The 19853-nt window shown below is 44.7% G+C and overlaps 1 protein-coding gene across 1 annotated transcript in view; it reads right to left on the bottom strand.

Moving 5' to 3' along the window:
• Positions 1 to 19853, bottom strand: part of CPNE9 (copine family member 9) — a 1803250-nt gene that overhangs the window by 250512 nt on the left and 1532885 nt on the right. The window contains exon 15 of the mRNA XM_069643244.1: positions 15139 to 15185. Within this exon, the coding sequence (XP_069499345.1) occupies positions 15139 to 15185 (47 nt within the window). The remainder of the gene's footprint in view (positions 1 to 15138; positions 15186 to 19853) is intronic.

Genomic DNA, 19853 nt, shown 5'->3' with positions numbered 1-19853 from the left:
TAATTTGTCACAGTGACAGTAGGGAGGCGGGGTGAGATCGAAAGTGGGACTGTGATGTGAGTTTGGCAGCAATTTCTAGCCTTCCTCAGCAGCCTCATGCATGGTCAGAACGTTTCTCCAGTGTACTGCAAGTCTGCCTCCCACTGCCCAGAATTACCCTACCTTGCTCTATGTGATTTGCTAGCTGTAGCTAGAATAGGCAGGTCACGGATGCTGCAGCTTCCGGCTCAGTCTCTGTAGGTGTGTGCCAGCTCTGGCATGCCCTTGCTCAGTGATGAGGATGAGGATCACGCTTTGACCAGTGACCACTTCTTCCTCTCTCACTGGCAGTCAACATAGCTCCCACAAAAACTTCAATTCCCATGCTTATGGTGCCGCACAGACGTGAGACTGACTCACACGTACTCAATTGTAATCATTGCCTGCAAAAGGCGTTTCAGATCAGTGTTCTTATTACTCCCCCTGCATGAGGCCTAATGTTCAGAGAGGTGGTGGGGCACCCACCGAACACTGCAGCAGGGTGTCAACCACATAAAGTTTTATTTGATTTATTTTAATGTTAATTTATAACGCGCTTAATACCAACGAGTGATTTCTAAGCACGGGATCGGCATTTGAACCTGTGTTGGTCTGCAACGTTTTGTTTTCAAGACAAGCGCGTTGCCGCTGAGCTATCCTTCCTCCTTGAAAGTTATCCTTGTAGGTGTGGACAAGATTTTCCGCTGGAAGAATGTATTCAGTAAAACATCGAGGGGAATTTTGAGGAGTCTCGTAGGTCTTCACACTCCAGAATTTTAGGCGTAGCCACACAGTCTTTCGTTTTGATCTGAGTAGATCTGTTGCCAGTGAAGGGCCATTGTGTCGGCTTCCCATCCGCATCATATGGGGAGGGGAGGCCGCCAGGTGGATGAGTCCTGCTTTTCCATTTTTGAGCAAGCTTCTTTAATGTCCCCAAGCATTGTTGCAGTGCCACAGTTTAGCTGTGAATTCTGCCCATGAATGGTAAATTCATGTAAGGTGCGCAGTTGGCCGGCACCGCTAGACCATCAGAGCTTTTTTTAGTTGCGGTCGGAGGGTGACTTGCTTAATAAAGTTGCAACTACCTCTACTTAGGATGATGTTTTTTTGCAGCAACTTTGATAAGCGAAGCGCCGGAAGCCTCATTTTTAAGGTGGCAGGGCACTAGGGAGGATAGCTCAGGGGCAACGCGCTCGCCTTGGAAGCAAGATAACGCCGGTTCGATTCCTGGGTCTGTGCTTAAAGACCTCTGGGTATTAAGCGCAGTATAAATAACCATTTATATATTATATTTGATCACTCTAGGTGGAGGTGTGAAAGTGAGGTGTAATGCCTTTACGCCTCCATTTAACACTCCACTTCATTTTGGTGCAGTTACACCTCCAGTTAACACTCCACTTCATTTTGGTGCAGTGAAGAGGCGGAACAGGGCAATGGAGTGTGGATAAGATCTCTGCCATGAAGTCCTCTTCTGGCGCGTCAGTTAGTTTCGTTCTACGCCTGCAGGAGATTTTCATGCAGGCGTACCACAAATGGATTCCTAGGGAATCTTCCCAACTTTTTCACCTGCAAGGGGGCCTTACAGGGCCTTAAGTAAAAGCCGCCTGCTCAGGGTATTTGCTGGTGGTGCTTATGTTTTGCCTCGTTTTTACTCTTCCCTTGTCCACGCTGCCTCATGGACGTGCAAGACCTATACAGGGGGACCCACCAGCATGTATGTTCTGACGTTGCTGGTCCCTGACATGCCATTTGCTATTCTTTTAAGCGTGTTTGTTGGTCTTTTTATGGCGGAGGCGGAGGCTGAACAGGGGGAGTAGACTGCAGTCTGGGCCCTCTTTTCCCTGACAGCTTTTATAACCTCTGTCTCAGAGTTGGTCTGTTTCGGGGTTGAGTGGGTGATCCTAGTGTTACTCCTGGCTTCTTCTTCTGTTGTGTCTTTTTAGTATTTCTGAAACCTGTTTTTATTTTATTGTTGATCAACAAACTGGACACATCATCTGTACATTTTTGTGTTAGGATCATCACATTTTAAAGTGGCTATGGGTTGAGGATTCCTTGGGGGTTAGGAAGATTTATTGTGTTTTTTTTGTGTGCTTCTAGTATCCCTTTTTAATTGAATTTGTGCTTGCCTTTTTTGCTAGTTTGTGGCCTTGCACATGTCTAACACAGGTAATTTCCAATTCAATGCTTTTGGCAGATCTACATTTGTTTTTTAATGGGTAGCTATTTCAAAATGTATTGGTTTGTGTCATTACCTAATTGAGTTTTTTCTGAGACACTGGAGCTAAGATATCCAGAAATACTTTTAGATCTGCTTCGACAGATTGAAGTGTTCTTTTCTGATCAGTCAGTGTTAAGGGTTTGTACGCAGGATTGGGAAAAGTTCCTTTTAAAGGTTTATTTGTATGATTGGCCTTGGGTTGTGGGGGGGGGGGCACTCCAAAGTTTTATTTCACAGTTTATTGATCTCTTGATCAATAAATGTAGTTGGTAGTAAGATCCCTTCTCCCACTCCCACCGCCCGTGATTAGGTATTACTTATTTGGTTCGTCATTGCGTCCATCTTGAGAAGGAATCTAACACTTCACCAGGCATGGGAGCCTCTTTTGTATTAAAGACAAATAGGCTTTTTTTTACTATTATTATTATTGTTCTTCACATCTTTGAGACTTTATTACCTGCCTTTATTCTACCTGGAGGTTAACACTCACCAGGTTACCATGTTTTCGCATGGTATCCTCTCTATATCATTTTTCTATACACATCACACAGTCAGTGTGTGGACATACTTTGTTCCTTTTCTCACTACTAGCCCCTAGAACTTCTAGGACTGCTAGTAGGATGGCCACGGTGACGTTCTTTTATGTGTCCTTACATTTAGTAAGTCTTCAGACGCATACACATATCTCTACATACTGGCTGGTCTAGCTGGTCTAGTTATCTTCAAGTGCCTTTCTGTAGGACAGCGAGAATGATGGCTACGGTAACTTCTTCCCGTGTTTATGCGGAGGACGTCACTTTAATGCATTTATATATCATTCCGAACTAGGGGAATAAACCACTATTCCCTAAATTAATTTTACACGACTTTTCGTGACAAGATAGTCGCGGTGACGTCATCACGCGCATGCGCGGGTGACGTCACTCGCAGCCGTGTTTACATCATTGACCAATTGGAATTGGAGCTTGCGGCGTGACGTCATCACGCGCATGCGCGGATGACGTCACTCACGACTACAAATTGACGACTCGCTTCCATCCCGCATTCGTGTGCGGATGGAGTATCCCCAGATCCTACCACCATAGAGATACCTATTTGTACTGTAAGAATGCTACTTGGCCACCACTTTTTAAGGACTCATTTACCTTTTAGGTGGTATCTCTGCCACTACTCTTTAGTTAATTTTCACTCTTTGGACTTTTTGTTTACAGAAAATAACAGCCCTTCCACACAGAAGCCGTTCTTGACTGCTGGTGGTTTCATACATGACATTGTTGAGTAAGTTCAACTTCATGCTCTAGTCTACACGTGTTTTTCACTCCTGTCCTGGTGTTTAGAAAGCTTCACTAATGCAATTTTCACAATATCATTTTTACATTGAAATATGTGAAAGATCAGGATCTTTATACCCCGTTCTGCACTTTGGTTTACAATGGGGAACTATTAATATTTACAATCAATTGGTGGGTTTTTGTCTGTAAACTTAATAGGCTCCCATCATTTGTGAAAAATTTGATCTTTTGGACAATTTCATTTTTTTAGAGCAATGAAACTGTTTTAAAGACTAAAAGATATGCAATGATGTTGTTAATTGTATATACTCTTTTGTGCCACTATCTGACTAACGAAGTACCCTGTTGTGTTTCTAAAGTATAAACATGAATACATATATTAGATAAATTAATTTAATTTAATCCATACAATTTTTCTTCTTCAGAAATTATACGTATTGTTAAGAGTATAGAACACATTGCCCCTGATGAAGAGTGAAAATTGATACTCGAAACGCGTTGGGCCACATTATATTGTGATCTATGATTTGTTGTTATAAAATGAATAAATTACTGTTTGTTTGATAAACAGATGAGTTGTCAAGAAATAATTGGGTGATTCAAGAATAGCTTTGTGAGCTAAACAAAGCAATGAAAACTATTGAAACTGAAAAATAATTCTTGTAAATAATTATTAGGTTACTAGTTGCACCCTATTAAACTCTTATACAGGCTTTTAGCCTTTTGTTGATAGTGTGCAGGGGACGCTGGTTTCCTTAACTAGGAAACTATTGTCCCATGTATATATTCCAGCCTAAATACCAAAGCTGAGCACTTCTCCCCTGCACCTCAAATATCATACTACTCCTGACTTAATTACCTTGAGTCATTGTTTCATATGCAATACTACACAAATATAAAATAGGTGTGAATGGTGATTTTCAATCTTATTTCAGTAACACAGGGGTGTCATAGTGACACCCCACCATAGACTCCATACCCTGGGACTGACTACTGTCTCCCAGGGCATGTAAAGTCACCATTGGCTTTACTAGTCCCAAATTATTAACAGAAACCAGTACAAACCATCATATTGTGGACGTACTGATCAGGGCAATTCGATTGCCCCGGGGTCTGTTAGTCGAGGGGGCACGTCTCCGTCCCCCCTGATCGAGTTTTGGCTGGTGGCAGTGGAAACTACTTTTTATATTCAACGGCAAATATTTTCCTATGGGATTTTTCCCATTGTTCGAGGCTACCAACTTTAATTATTTAATTCTCATAGCCTCGAACATACCGCCGGTTTATTTATTTAATACTAATTCGCGGGTTGGTATTTTTTTTGCCAGGAATCGATTCTAAAATGCCGTCTGTGTTCTCTTCTGTGACTCCAACCCAAGTTGAGCCCTTTGTTCCACTTTTTGGCGGGCTTCTCCACAGAACCACAGGGCGTGTGGGAGGGGGTTTAGGCACCCTGGACTGAGTTACCTTGGTAACTCAAGTCGCACTCTTGTGTGATTGGCCCAAGTGGTGAGCCGGCCGGCTCACCACTTAGCATGTTTGATTGACAGCTAGGCTGTGTGAATGGGGGTATGCTGCATAAAAGCAGGGCTTTGGGGACTGGAACTTCAGAAGTCGCCACATGACCTGAGAATCCGACGAGGGAGAAGCTGAGCCGACCTACCACGACGACACCACCGGTGGAGCCCTGCGGAACCGACTCACCACTTCCCGACGACAGAGAAGATCTCCCGGCTGGAGAGGCTTCTTCCCCTGACTGGTGGGCACAACAAGTTTTTACCTTCCTTCTTCGCACCTCAGACCGGTTTGTGGTCGAACTGCCCATGCCACGCACCCCGGCAACCGGATAGCCACTCACCACTGAACCGCGAATCAACGGACCGCTCCTTGTACCTGAGAAACTCCGCGGCTGGTTTCTTCCATGGCAGTGCAACGGACTCCTGTCTTCCTGCACGACGAGATCCTCTCTTCCCCCGGACAAAGCACCGACTTGCATCCGCTGCCAGGAACAACTGCCTCCGCTGGAGTCTTCTCACCACTTTAAGGTACCGTGTCCGCCAGGCTTCCCTTTCTAAAGATTGCTACAAGGTAATAATAACTCCTTAACCTTCTGGACTGGGCTGGCCGCCTTGACCCTCTAACTGGCCCCTTTCTTTGGTCCAACTTCTTTTTGAACCTTTACAAGACTTTTGTGCACTGCAACCGTGTGACCTTGGACACATTTCGTTTCAATCCTCTTAAAGAGGATCCGGCCTACTGACTCTGAATTCACGGTTTTACTTTGCCTTCCTCTCTTGTTATGTTCTTGTAAAAAGTGTCGGGATCTGTTTCAATTTGTTCTCTACTTTTCTCTCCCTTTTAAAAACGAACTATTAGAGTGCCATCTACGTTAAGCGCTCACCGCTGTCTGAAAATAAGTGGGGTTTTACTTAAGACTTGTCTAATATTCTTTTAAGGGAGTGTATATCTTTTAGTGACCGTGTTTTTGAATTGCTTACTATTAGTGCCTGTGTGTTTTTCTAGATGTGGTTTTTAAATAAATAATTATATCTCTTTTACACCAAGCCCTGGTCAGTGTTTACTTGTTCTATTGTGTGCTCTTGACCCATTGAGAATACTCTGTATACTGCATAACTCTTCTTGAGGGAAGTCTGACTGTTCAGCCACAGCTACCAAGTGAATCTGTGTGGTACAGACTGCTACCAAGTGGGTTTACTGCCAAACACCTGTAGTCCTAAATCTTTTGCAGTGGTCCCAGAGGGAATTGCACATGTTACTGCCTAACACTGGTGTACAGCGGTGGGATTTGTATTGAGTACACACTTTAGAGTGCTTGTTGAACACTTTAGGACAACTAACCACAGAGCTTAGCACTAAAAAGGTGATTTTCTAACTATGTCTGCTATGGAGAGTTATACCCTAGAATCATTGTCTGAAAAAACTGCTGATTGCTTAAAAGTATTGTGTAGATATAGGAATCTCTCTGAAAAGGGCAAGAAACTTCAACTTATAGAAGGATTGTTAGAAAACCAAAGTCTGGGTGGTACAGAGGAATCTACCCCCCCAGCAAATGTAGAAAACAGTGATGGTATTGATCTGAATCAAAGTCTTGATAATGAGTCAGAAGAGGAAAGTGAACCTAATGAAGTTAGCCACTCTGAGCCTCTGTCTGCTTACCTACTGCACCTACTGGGCCTATACCAGGTCCCACATGTAACCCTGCTTATTTTGAACTTGAAAAAATGAAGCTTAAATTAGAGTACAAACGTTTTATTTCTCAATCTGAAAGAAACCAAGAGCTAGAGTTCAGAAGAATGAATGCCCAGGCTGAGCAGAAGCAAGCCGAGTTACGACTCAGAGAAATAGAGCTTAATCATGAACTAGAAATGAAAAAGTTGTCTGTGGAAAATGCTTTTCTCTCCTCTGGTTCTTCTAGGAGTTCCAGTCCCAAAAGACCCCGGATGCCTAAGGAATTAGTGGGTATGTATGAACCTAGATTGGATGTGTTGGATTGGTTGAAAATGTTTGAGTATAATCATGGTTTCCAGGACATCACAGGGAATGAGTTACTCCCCTGGTTGTTCTCTAGGCTTCCCCCTGTTGCAACTGATGTGGTAATGGAGTTGGGGGAGGTGGATAAGAAGGATTATGAATGTGTGAAACTAGCTTTGATAGCTAGATTTGGGAAGACCCCTTCCCAGTACCTTAAGAGGTTTAGGACCCTCAAAAAGCATGATGGTACCCCTTGGGCTACCTGGCTGAGTGAAAGTTTGAAAAACTTAGAGGGATGGATGAAGGATTACAGAGTTAACACTTATGAAGGAATGAAGAATCTTGTAATGTTGGAGTCAATTTTTGATGCCTGATCTCCTGAGCTCAGACAGCACTTGGCTGATTCAAAGGAATTAGATTCCAGGAAGTTAGCTAAGGCTGCTGACTTGTGGGTTGCCAACAGGGCCACTCACAAGGATTCTGGGGCTACTCAGAAAAAGGATGAGGGAAAACAGTCGAAAAAGGACTCCAAAGAGAATTCTAATAATTCCAATTCCAAAGAGGGCCCCAAACAGAACCAAAAGGGTAAGCCACCAGGGAATCCAAATCAGGCTAGTGTACCTCCTAGTGCCAAACCAGGAGGAGGTCAGAACAAGCCACGATTCCAGAAAGCATTTGGTAAATGCTTTGTTTGTGGCTCTACTGACCATGTGAAAGGAGATCCCAGATGTAAGGGTAAACCTTCAGGGGTCCAGCTTGTCTCCTTAGCCTTCGCTCCAGAGGAGGAAGTCCAAATGGCAAGTGGAAACATTCTATTGCTGGCTGACAAACCCACTGGAGTCTCAGCTACTGTTTCTTTAGTGTCTCTGGGTCTATGGGAACAACAGAACTTAGATGTCTATAATTCTATCCCAGATAATACTAAAGAGTATTATAAGGACAGTGTCCAGGTGAATGGTCAGGAGACTCCTGCCATTAGGGACACTGGGGCCAGCATAACTGTGGTGGACAAATCATTTTTTCAGGCTGAGGATGTTGCTAAGGCACCCAAACGCCTCACCAAGTTAGCTGGAGGGGCTGTGCAGATGCTTCCCCAATTACCAGTTCGCATCCAGTGTAATGACATGACTGTGAAGATACCTGTCAGCATACAAAGTGAGGTGCCAGGAAGGGTTCTGCTGGGTAATGACTTGAAAACTCTTGGAGTAGTGTCACATACCCCCAGACCTCCTAGTAAAAGGTTACAGGAGCTCACCAGACCTGCAAGGGAGAGAACCATGAGAGGTTCTCCCAAGGAGATGATTAAGAAAGAGATCACTCCTGCTCCACTGGAGATGTCAGCTGCTGTCTCTAAGAAACTAGAAGAAAAAGGGAAACCTAAAACGTCTAAAAAGAATCTCACAGCCAGCACTTCAGTGCAGCCAACAAGGACTTCCCCTAGGTTGTCCAAAGTTACACGAGTAACTCCCCCTCCAGCTGAGGCTGAGAGGGAGGTACAACCCTGTGTGGTTGAACTAGACTCTGAAGAAGAGCTAGTGGAAGGCCAGGAACTCATTGGAGATCTGGATCCTGTTGACCATCCTGAGCTGCAGTCTTTACTGGCAGAAGGTGGACCCAACAGAACAGACTTCAGTAAGGGACAGAGAGAATGTCCAACTCTGGAAGGTCTTTGCCACCAGGCAGATGCTCAGGCTGAAGGGCAAGAGCCGGGGAAATATAGGTTACACTGGGAAGATGGCCTCTTCTACAGTGAACCGACCGAGTCTGCACCTGGGGACAACAAACGACTTGTAGTACCCCAAGAGAACAGACCACAGTTCTTGCAGTTAGCCCATGAGATTCCTTTGGCTGGCCACTTGAGTTTCAAGAAGGCTAAGGAAAGGCTCTCACTCTACTTTTATTGGCCAAAGATGGGGGCTGAGGTAGATAAATACTGCAGGAGCTGCCACACCTGCCAGACTTCTGGTAAGGTTGGCTCCAAGAATGTGGCACCTTTAGTGCCTCTCCCTGTAGTGGAAGTCCCATTTCAGAGAGTAGGGATTGACATTGTTGGTCCCCTTGATCCTCCAACTTCCTCAGGCAACAGGTTTATACTTGTTGTAGTAGACCATGCTACTAGATACCCTGAGGCAATTCCTATGAGGACTGTTACAGCTCTGGCTGTGGCTAAGGCCCTCCTTGGTATTTTTACCAGGGTTGGGTTTCCTAAGGAAGTAATCTCTGACACGGGGTCAAATTTTATGTCCCACTACATGAAAGCCATGTGGAAAACCTGCAGAGTTACTTACAAGGTCTCAACCGCATACCACCCTCAGACAAATGGACTGGTTGAAAGGTTCAACAGAACCATGAAGAGCTTGATAGGTGCTTTAGAGGACCCCCTTAAAAGAAAGTGGGACCTTCTACTGCCATGCCTTCTCTTTACTTATAGAGAAGTCCCTCAGGAAGGAGTAGGTTATTCTCCCTTTGAACTTCTTTATAGTCATCCGGTCAGAGGTCCATTGGCCCTGATCAAGGAGGGGTTAGAGAGTGCTCCTTCCCCCAAGCCAGTCAGAGTGACTGACTATGTGATAGGTCTCCGAAGGAGAATGTCACACATGATGGTAGAAGCAAGTGATAACTTGAAAGCTGGACAAGCATTGGTCAAGCACTGGTATGACCAAAAGGCTAACATGGTCGAGTTTACTCAGGACCAGCTAGTTCTCGTTATGATTCCAACAAGGCAGAGGGCCTTGCAAGACAAATGGATGGGACCCTTCAAAGTTGTGGGTAAACTTGGAGAGGTCAACTATCTGGTGGACTTGGGCAACCCCAAGGAGGCTCCAACAGTCTTCCACACCAACAGACTAAAAGCGTATGTCTCCAGACCTGATGTAGGAGCTTTGCTTCTAGCATCATCAGAGGAAGAAGAAGAGAGTGAAGCTCTTCCTGATCTCCTCAGAGGCTTACCTTTAGACGAAAAGATTGAAGGAGTAAATCTCTCTTCAAATCTGACACCTGAGCAACAGGAAGAGTGCAAATCTATGTTAAATCAGTTTGTCTCTCTGTTCTCACTTTCACCAGGCTTGACCCCTTGGAGACAGCATGACATACTCACTGGTGACTGTCTGGCAGTCAAAAGCAGAGAATATCGAATGTCAGAAAATGTAAGAACCCACATCAAAGGTGAGGTCAACAAGATGCTTGATCTCGGGGTAATAGAGCCCTCTACTAGTCCATGGTCTAGCCCCGTTGTGTTAGTACCAAAGGCAGGATCTAAAGAACTCAGATTCTGTGTGGATTACAGAGCTCTTAATGCAGTCACTAAGACTGATGCCCACCCTTTGCCAAGGACAGATGAGTTGGTGGATAGACTTGGTGCAGCCAAGTTCCTCAGCACATTTGACTTGACGTCAGGCTATTGGCAAATAGCCCTGACAGACCATGCCAAGGAGAAAACTGCATTTTCCACCACAGTTGGCTTATGCCAGTTTAAGGTTATGCCTTTTGGATTGAAGAATGCACCTGTTACGTTTCAAAGGATGGTAAACCAGGTTCTGAATGGGATGGAGGACTTCTGCATGGCATACTTGGATTACATAGCTGTGTTCAGCAATTCCTGGGAAGAACATGTGGACCACCTGAGATATGTTTTGCAGGCTCTTGGAAAGGCCAATCTGACCATGAAGGCAAGTAAATGCCAGATTGGACAGAGTAAAGTGGTCTACCTTGGACATGAGGTAGGAGGTGGAGAAATAAGGCCTTTGCCCAGTAAGATTGAAGCTGTGCAAAATTAGACAACACCTACTACTCAGACCCAGGTGAGAGCCTTCTTAGGTCTCACTGGGTATTACAGGAATTTCATTGAGAACTATGGGTCCATAGCTTCTCCACTGAATGTCATCTCCTCTCCTAAATTCCCTAAAAAGGTTAGGTGGAATGAGGAATGCAATCAGGCCTTTGAAACCCTGAAAAAGACTCTTTGCCAAGCCCCAGTACTCAGAGCTCCTGACTATCACCAAACTTTCATTGTGCAAACAGATGCTTCAAATGTAGGAAAAGGTGCAGTCCTCAGTTAACTGGATGGGAAAGGTAGGGAGCACCCCATTTACTTCATCAGTAGAAAACTGAAGGATCCTGAAACAAGGTGGGCAACCATTGAACGAGAGTGTTTTGCTATTGTGTGGGCTCTGAAGAAGTTTAGGCCATACTTGTATGGTTCTACATTTGTCATTCAGACTGACCACCAACCCTTGAGATGTTAATGCAAATGAAAGGGGAAACCCCAAAACTATTGAGATGGTCAATCTGCCTGCAAGGGTTTGATTTCACCATTGAGCACAGGTCAGGGTGTCACCACCAAAATGCTGATGGTCTCTCTAGGATGTATGTCATCGACTAGAGGTATGAGATTCATCCAGGAGCAGATTGAATCCTCCTGTCCCTTAGTCTGGGGGGGGGGTGGCGAGTGTTAGGGAGCATTCTCTCTGTAGTCTGAATTCCCTAACCTAGTGAGTCCCCCAGCAGCTTTGCTGGATTTCTGGAGTTTGTTTTTTCCTCCTGCCAAGAGTGAGACTCTTTTTCTCTCACTCTTGGACATGATTTATGGTGTTCCTTTGAATGTTAATGTGTTTTATGGGCTATGGGGTCCTTTACTCCATAGGGTCTCATGTGTTTTTACTATGTGTGTTACACAGCACCCTCCGTGCAGTAACACAGGGGTGTCATAGTGACACCCCACCATAGACTCCATACCCTGGGACTGACTACTGTCTCCCAGGGCATGTAAAGTCACCATTGGCTTTACTAGTCCCTAATTATTAACAGAAACCAGTACAAACCATCATATTGTGGACGTACTGGTCGGGGCAATTCGATTGGCCCGGGGTCTGTTAGTCGAGGGGGCACGTCTCCGTCCCCCCTGATCGAGTTTTGGCTGGTGGCAGTGGACCACGAATATTTTCCTATGGGATTTTTTCCCATTGTTCGAGGCTACCAACTTTAATTATTTAATTCTCATAGCCTCGAAAATACCGCCGGTTTATTTATTTAATATTAATTCACCGGTTGGTATTTTTTTGCCAGGACTCGATTCCAAAATGGCGTCTGTGTTCTCTTCTGTGACTCCAACCCAAGTCGAGCCCTTTGTTCCACTTTTTGGTGGGCTTCTCCACAGAAGCCTCCAAAAGTGGTGCCACTCTGTCTGGGTATCACAGGGGGTGTGGGAGGGGGTTTAGGCACCCTGGACTGAGTTACCTTGGTAACTCAAGTCGCACTCTTGTGTGATTAGCCCAAGTGGTGAGCCGGCTGGCTCACCACTTAGCATGTTTGATTGACAGCTAGGCTGAGTGAATGGGGGTATACTGCATAAAAGCAGGGCTCTGGGGACTGGAACTTCAGAAGTCGCCACAGGACCTGAGAATCTGACAAGGGAGAAGCTGAGCCGACCTACCACGACGACACCACCGGTGGAGCCCTGCGGAACCGACTCACCACTTCATGACGACAGAGAAAATCTCCCGGCTGGAGAGGCTTCTTCCCCTGACTGGTGGGCACAACCAGTTTTTACCTTCCTTCTTTGCACTTCAGACCGGTTTGTGGTGGAACTGCCGTGCCAAGCACCCCGGCGGCCGGATAGCCACTCACCACTGAACCGCGAATCAACGGACCGCTCCTTGTACCTGAGAAACGCAGCGGCTGGTTTCTTCCCTGGCAGTGCAACAGACTCCTGTCTTCCTCCACGACAAGATCCTCTCTTCCCCTGGGCGAAGCACCAACTTGCATCTGCTGCCAGGAAGAACTGCCCCCGCTGGAGTCTTCTCACCACTTTAAGGTACCTTGTCTGCCAGGCCTCCCTTTCTAAAGATTGCTACAAGGTAATAATAACTCCTTAACCTTCTGGACTGGCCTGGCCGCCTTGACCCTCTAACTGGTCCTTTTCTTTGGTCCAACTCCTTTTTGAACCTTTACAAGACTTTTGTGCACTGCAACCGTGTGACCTTGGACACATTTTGTTTCGATCCTCTTAAAGCGGATCCGGCCTACTGACTCTGAATTCACGGGTTTACTTTGCCTTCCTCTCTTGTTATGTTCTTGTAAAAAGTGTTGGGATCTGTTTCAATTTGTTCTCAGCTTTTTTCTCCCTTTTAAAAACGAACTATTAGAGTGCCATCTACGTTAAGGGCTCACCGCAGTCTGAAAATAAGTGGGGCTTTACTTAAGACTTGTCTAATATTCTTTTAAGGGAGTGTATATCTTTTAGTGACCGTGTTTTTGATTTGCTTACTATTAGTGCCTGTGCGTTTTTCTATATGTGGTTTTTAAATAAATAAATATCTCTTTTACACCAAGCCCTGGTCAGTGTTTACTTGTTCTATTGTGTGCTCTTGACCTATTGTGAATACTCTGTATACTGCCTACCTCTTCTTGAGGGAAGTCTGACTGCTCAGCCACAGCTACCAAGTGCATCTGTGTGGTACAGACTGCTACCAAGTGGGTTTACTGCCAAACACCTGTAGTCCTAAATCTTTTGCAGTGGTCCCAGAGGGAACTGCACAGGTTTCTGCCTAACAAGGTCATCTACCCATAGAAGAATCTTTTGTTTGCCTGTGTTTGCTAGCATATACCCATTAAAAAAAAAACTCATTTGTCGGTGTAAATCTTTAGAATTTTTGTAAATCAATCATTTAATTCCCCCATTGAATTTCACGGGAATGGGATTGGTGGAATTCGAAACCAGCAATCTTTTACCCAGTGTTTTTGTTAATTGTTATCGTTATAAAGTTTTGCCCAAAGAATGAATCCCTTTGTGATCTGAGAAACTAATTTGTCCCGTCTTTTGCAGCCTCAGTAAATTCCCATCTGCCACTGCATCTTCCTCTCTGCATCTGTTATCCTAACCCACAACTGATTTGCCTTGTGTGAGCCACCCCCTTTCCCAGAGCCTACCTGTCATTTGCAGCCTCAGAAAATAAACAAATTCCATTTGCATATATTTTCCAATGAAATTGAGCTTAAAATCCCAAAAAACGATTTTCCGCTTCTGTCCCTCTTTCCCTATTGTGTGGTCAAAAAAACAATTTTTCATTTGCATTCCCTTTCCATTGCTCATGTGCTGTATATTCTAAAAATTGAGTTTCTCTTTGTGTGCTCATTAGTATTCCCTAAAAGCTCTGCCTGTCTTTCTAAACATAAGCAAGCAAATTCCCTGTTTTCCATCTGTTTCCCCTAACAGTGGTGAAAAATAATTTTAAAAAAACATTCTTCTATTGGTGCTCCAAAAACAGATTTTCCCCTGCTTTGCTGGCTCTCCATATTGTTTCTGTGGGTACCACACCAAAACCGATTTTTCCCCTGTATTTATACTCCCTGCCACTGCCTTCCATTCAAAGGATCAAGTCCAATTGATGTTTGGGGGGGGGGTTGAGTGTTGCACGGGGAGTGCTTAACGCTAATGCTATCATTTTGTGGTAAATTGTTCTTTTTTTGTTCTGACATTAAAAAACTGTAACTGTGACAGTATATCTTAACCTGGTTGTTTTGTAGAGATTATTACATTTTGTCTTGATACACACCGGACTGGTTCCTAATCCATTGTGACACGGGGTGTTTGTGGAGGTTGGGTGTGGGACGGGTTGTAGGCCTACTCAAAAAGAATTCCGTAGTATACTAAAGAAATATAACGCGTTTTATTGCGTGCCACAGTCTTTGCAGGGGAAGGAGATCCCAAGCTTGCGTGTGTCGTGTAATAAACCGTGACATTTGATACACCAATCTAGTGATCAGTGACATCCTTAGATATCTTCATACTTTTTCACTGGACAGGAGACCAAAAAAAAAAAAAAGAAGGCTCTTCTTGATGCTGGAAGAGCAGCGAGAAAGCGACGTTTGCTCATCCTTCTTCTATGAACCATTGCTTGTTCGCCGTCCGACCCACTGGCCCTGCCTATCAAAGCCCTATTAACTGGGAAGACAGCTGCTCTTGCCGCCAGGACAATATTTTGAAGACCGGCTTCATCAGTCTCCGCAGCAATTGCTCTTCGTCCACCCTGGCCTTCTCGTTATCCTCAGTCAGTCAAAGCTAGAAAAAAAAATAATTGAAGAGGGGAAGAGGAAGCAGGTACACATTGCACTCACCGTTCGATGCCGTAAAATCAATGGCAACCGTGAAGTTTAACTGCGTCCTGGAGAGGAAAAGAAGAGAAAAAGAGAGATAATTAAAGTTCTGTGACAGCCGCTCACACTGTGATGTTGATGAAGCAGTTCGCAGATTAACTTATAACTCAGTTTCTGTAGCAATCACCGGGCAGAGTTTTGCTCTCCGCACTGAGCAGGTGGGGTTAGAAATATCGCAACCCTGGACTTGGTGCGGAGAGCCACCAGGCCCACCACAAAAGCGTGCATGGAGGTTAGTATAAGGGGAGTGGGTTGCCTGCATGTTGCAAGTCTCTCTACAGGCCCATAACTACATTTCACTAAATTTTCCCCATGGAGTTACTCCCTGTAGTAGGGCCACAGAGGGCCCTCCTTCCACGATCCAATTAGAGTGTGTCTCCTTTTTATGTATTTATTCATTTTTATATAGCGCTCACACAGGCCGCGGGCATCGAGGTGCTGTTACAGGAATTGTTTTCGTTTTGAATTTTTTTTTCTTCTTAGTTGCGTATTTATAACGCGCATAAATTCCCAGAGGTTTCTAAGCGCGGACCCGGGGATCGAACCTGTGCTGCTTCGTATAGTCTTGCTTCCAAGGCGAGAACGTTGCCGCTGAGCTATCCTCCAGGGATGGCGACCTATGAACCAATGAGTGTTAGAATAGATAGAAATTTGCACCCAATGGATCAACATAGGGCATAATTAACACATTTTGTGGTTATCCTGAAATGTCAATCAGTTTGTGGGCTTGAGCGTCGGGATTGTGCCCCCTTGCACTAGACCTGGTCCTTGAATGTAGCATAACTCCACCTAACAGGCAATGTGCATGCAATGAGGGTACCCACTAGCTTTCTGGTTTGCATGAATGCCAGCCAGTATTTGCGAGTTCTATCTTGGGGCATTCAATAGATGATAATACCGTCCTGTATAAAAAGCTGCAACACAAATGTATGGTGAAAGCAGAGACTCCGAACCTGTAACTGTTCAGAAGTATAATGTGAGTTGTGGGTTTGGAGGTGAGACGATGACATTAGCCAAAACATGGTTTCGGACAGAAGTGCCCTTCTTCAGGGCAGAAGACTTTGGTGTATGAATCACGTTGAATGAAAGAGAATTCACTTCGTCATGCCGTCACAGAATGGCGGAGATTGGTAGCTTTCAGGCATTGCTGCCCTAGAATGGCAGTGATTGGTGGCTTCCAAGCATTGCCGTCCCAGAACAGCAGTGATTGGCAGCTTTCAGGCACTGCAGTCCCAGAGCAGCAGTGATTGGTAGGTTTCAGGCACTGCAGTCCAGAACAGCAGTTATTGGCTGCTTTCAGGCATTGCCATCCAGAACTGCAGTGATTGGTAGAGTTCAGGCACTGCCGTCCAAGAACAGCAGTGATTGGTAGATTTCAGGCACTGCAGTCCAGAACAGCAGTGATTGGTAGATTTCAGGCACTGCAGTCCAGAACTGCAGTTATTGGCTGCTTTCAGGCACTGCAGTCCCAGAGCAGCAGTGATTGGTAGGTTTCAGGCACTGCAGTCCAGAACAGCAGTTATTGGCTGCTTTCAGGCATTGCCATCCAGAACTGCAGTGATTGGTAGAGTTCAGGCACTGCCGTCCAAGAACAGCAGTGATTGGTAGATTTCAGGCACTGAAGTCCCAGAACAGCAGTGATTGGCAGCTTTGAACATATTTATAATTTCTTGATTTTGGTTCTTCTGTACATTGATTGCCCGCCAGACAGCATTGGCTGAAGGGCTCACCGTTCCACAACCAGTGTTAGGATAGACCATGGACCAAACGCAAAACACCCCCCCCCCCCACCTCACAGTCATTGCTTCAAATTCTGAAACATTTACCCTCAAATAAAAGGCAGGTTCTGGAAGCGTATTTCCTAAATTTGATTTCAGGTTACAAAAAAAGAACACATATAAACATGTGTGACAAAAAAATCAAAATAGACAATATTATTACTAAGAAATTAAATAACTACAGAATAGAGTTAACTAGGAACTTTGCTACTATTTCATCTTATTATTACCATGTGGCTCCTGTGCTCCCAATCAAAATTGCCCTTGTAATTCTGATAACTGCTTGCTATTGGTCCCACCTTCTTGGAAGTGAAGGATATTACACATCTTGCAATAGTTATGTAGCTCAGTGGGTTAACCACGTAACACCTAGTAATGTGCTAAATTTGCAACCTAGTGGGTCCAGTCGGTCTTTCATCCTTCAGAGATCAATAAAGGCAGAACACATTTCATAATCCGGCTGCTTCCAATTCATCCGTACGACATAGCTAAAACCCAAGGACTGTTAACCCAGAATTGATCGCTCCAGGCTCGGCTGATCGATTAGGGCAAGGAGGATATATTAGAGCGCGCGTAGTGCCCACACAATCATTCGTTCATTCATTCATTAAAAACACACTTTTATACAAATTCAGCATAGACAGGGGAAACTGAAATCCTAGCCCTCTATTTTGAGCTGTATTCTGGGCGCTTGTGGTCTGTAGACTGCAACGGAGAAGCGCAACGTACAAAAGCGCGATGGAAAGAGACAGACACACAATAGTGTGACACGCGTCTCTTTGGCCGATTGAAGACAGGTAAGTGCTGTTTGGGGGAGGGGAAAGGGTGGGATAGCAGTTGGCGGAGTGTGCGGGATGTGGAAGCGGAGTGGGACGAATGGTGCTAGTTGTCCCCGCCTTGGGGGACCAGATTTCCAAGACGAAAAACGGGGATGGCAAACAACATAAAAGAAGGACTACTCCCTTGCGGCCCAACCATTACTGCCCCTTCCCCAACACCCATAGAACAGTATTTCCAGCACTGCTCCTCTATATAAATAATCTATACTATATATAGTGTACATTGTGCAGTCTTGGCTGTGAATCTTAGCATGTTAATTAAAAACGGGCCTTTGCTCGGCTTGGTATTATGGGGCTTGAGGTTCTTTCATCGCCAAGCCACTCTCGGTGGCACAATCAGTCAGTGGTGGAAGGTTGGGTGTTGGAGCACATCCTACAATGTCAACTTTCGGGAATTGATGTGATATTAAATGAGTTCATACTTGCTGTCACCTGCCCTTTGCGCAAAGCCGAGACAGGGTTTTTAAATGTAAAAAGACTATTGGGACTGGGGGGGGGGAGGCATGTGATTGGCCCCCTTTCTCTAATGCTGAATTGAGCTAATTGCATTTATTCTTCTATACATATTCACTGAAAAAACGAACGTTGTTGAAGAGACGTTAGGGTTACAAGTAAAACCGAAACCCCCCAGAAATGTGCCAGTTATGGTAAGCTAAGCAACCATAACTCGCGCCACCACCGTGCACTGCTAAAACTAACACCCAGAACATCAAAGATGACATCACAAATGTCATTGATGACATCACTGATGGCCTCACATAACTGAGCCACTTGTTTTTGTTCACTGACATATATATCCCACTTTTGAATAACTTAATCACATAGCCGGTCCCAGGTGGGCATGGCCACTTTAAGCCCATTTGTCGTCCCTTGTGGTCATGGCCGGTAGCCGGATTGTCCGGGTCATGAGCTTATACCATGACCCGGAAAATCTGGCCACTGTCCATGGCCACAGGCTACACCTCAGTCACCAAAGGTACATCACTATTTTTTGTGCCTACATTATGACACTTGCCAAAACAAATACGGGCACATTTGCAAAGCCATGCTTTAAGGTCCTTGCCAATGCTCCTTACACGAGTTTGCTGGAAATCCATCCATGTTTTATTTTTTCAAAAGTGTCAAATGTATGCACAAACAGTAGTCATTTAACTTAGCCCCACTTGACAACATTCATTCAGACTGTGCACAAACATTCAAGTTGGGTCTATAATCTTTCTGAAAACATTTGTTGATATTCGCAAACGGCAACAAAGTTACAAGCCATCTAAAAATGTTGAGACCCCCTCTAATTTAGCCTCCTCATGACAAAATACCACCAAACTTTTCAGAAACATTTATATCTAGATATAGAATCGTTTTGCTAACTTATGTGCAGATTCGTGAAATGGCACCACATTTATAAGCCTTTACAATGTTTTGGCACCCCCTCTAATTTTGTTCCCTCTTGATAAAACAGCTCCACACTTTCCAAACCATTCAGAATCAGGTCTAGAAAAAAGTTCCAGAATTTCATGCAGTTTCATTGAGTGGCTCCAATGTTATAAGCCATCCAAAAACTGCTTTTCACCAACCCTATAATACAGAAATAGGCATAGATGTCCCTGAACATTTGAAGTGTTTGTGAACATCACAGGACTGTACCCGAACATCCAGACTGTTTCTGGACTTTGGGGATGAAAAACACCTGTTTTTTGGCTTCTTATGGCCATATCCCATCCCATCCTCATCACCCCTCACCTCCCCAGAGAGTGCATGATAGGTTTGACAAGTGCAATGTTGTGTTTTTTAATATGTTTTTACCACAATGTTTGCGAACACCAGCGGCTGTCCGCGAATCTAACATGGCGGGCATTTCCAAAAATCTGACGCACTTCACACTTTTCACCATCCATCAGTGGGCGCGTCTGATGTCCACGGACATCACGTCACCCCCAGGCCAATCAGATGCCGTCCGTGGACTGAACAGGGTAGTGAATCCGCGGACCAAACCCAAATATCACACATTTCTTTTACCTACTTTTGGGCCATTTTAAAAAGAACTACTGGATGGATTTAC

The sequence above is a fragment of the Ambystoma mexicanum genome, chromosome 2p (assembly GCF_040938575.1).
Source record: "Ambystoma mexicanum isolate Mex_15411 chromosome 2p, UKY_AmexF1_1, whole genome shotgun sequence".
Lineage (NCBI taxonomy): Eukaryota > Metazoa > Chordata > Amphibia > Caudata > Ambystomatidae > Ambystoma > Ambystoma mexicanum.
This window is presented reverse-complemented; position numbering and strand designations above follow the sequence as displayed.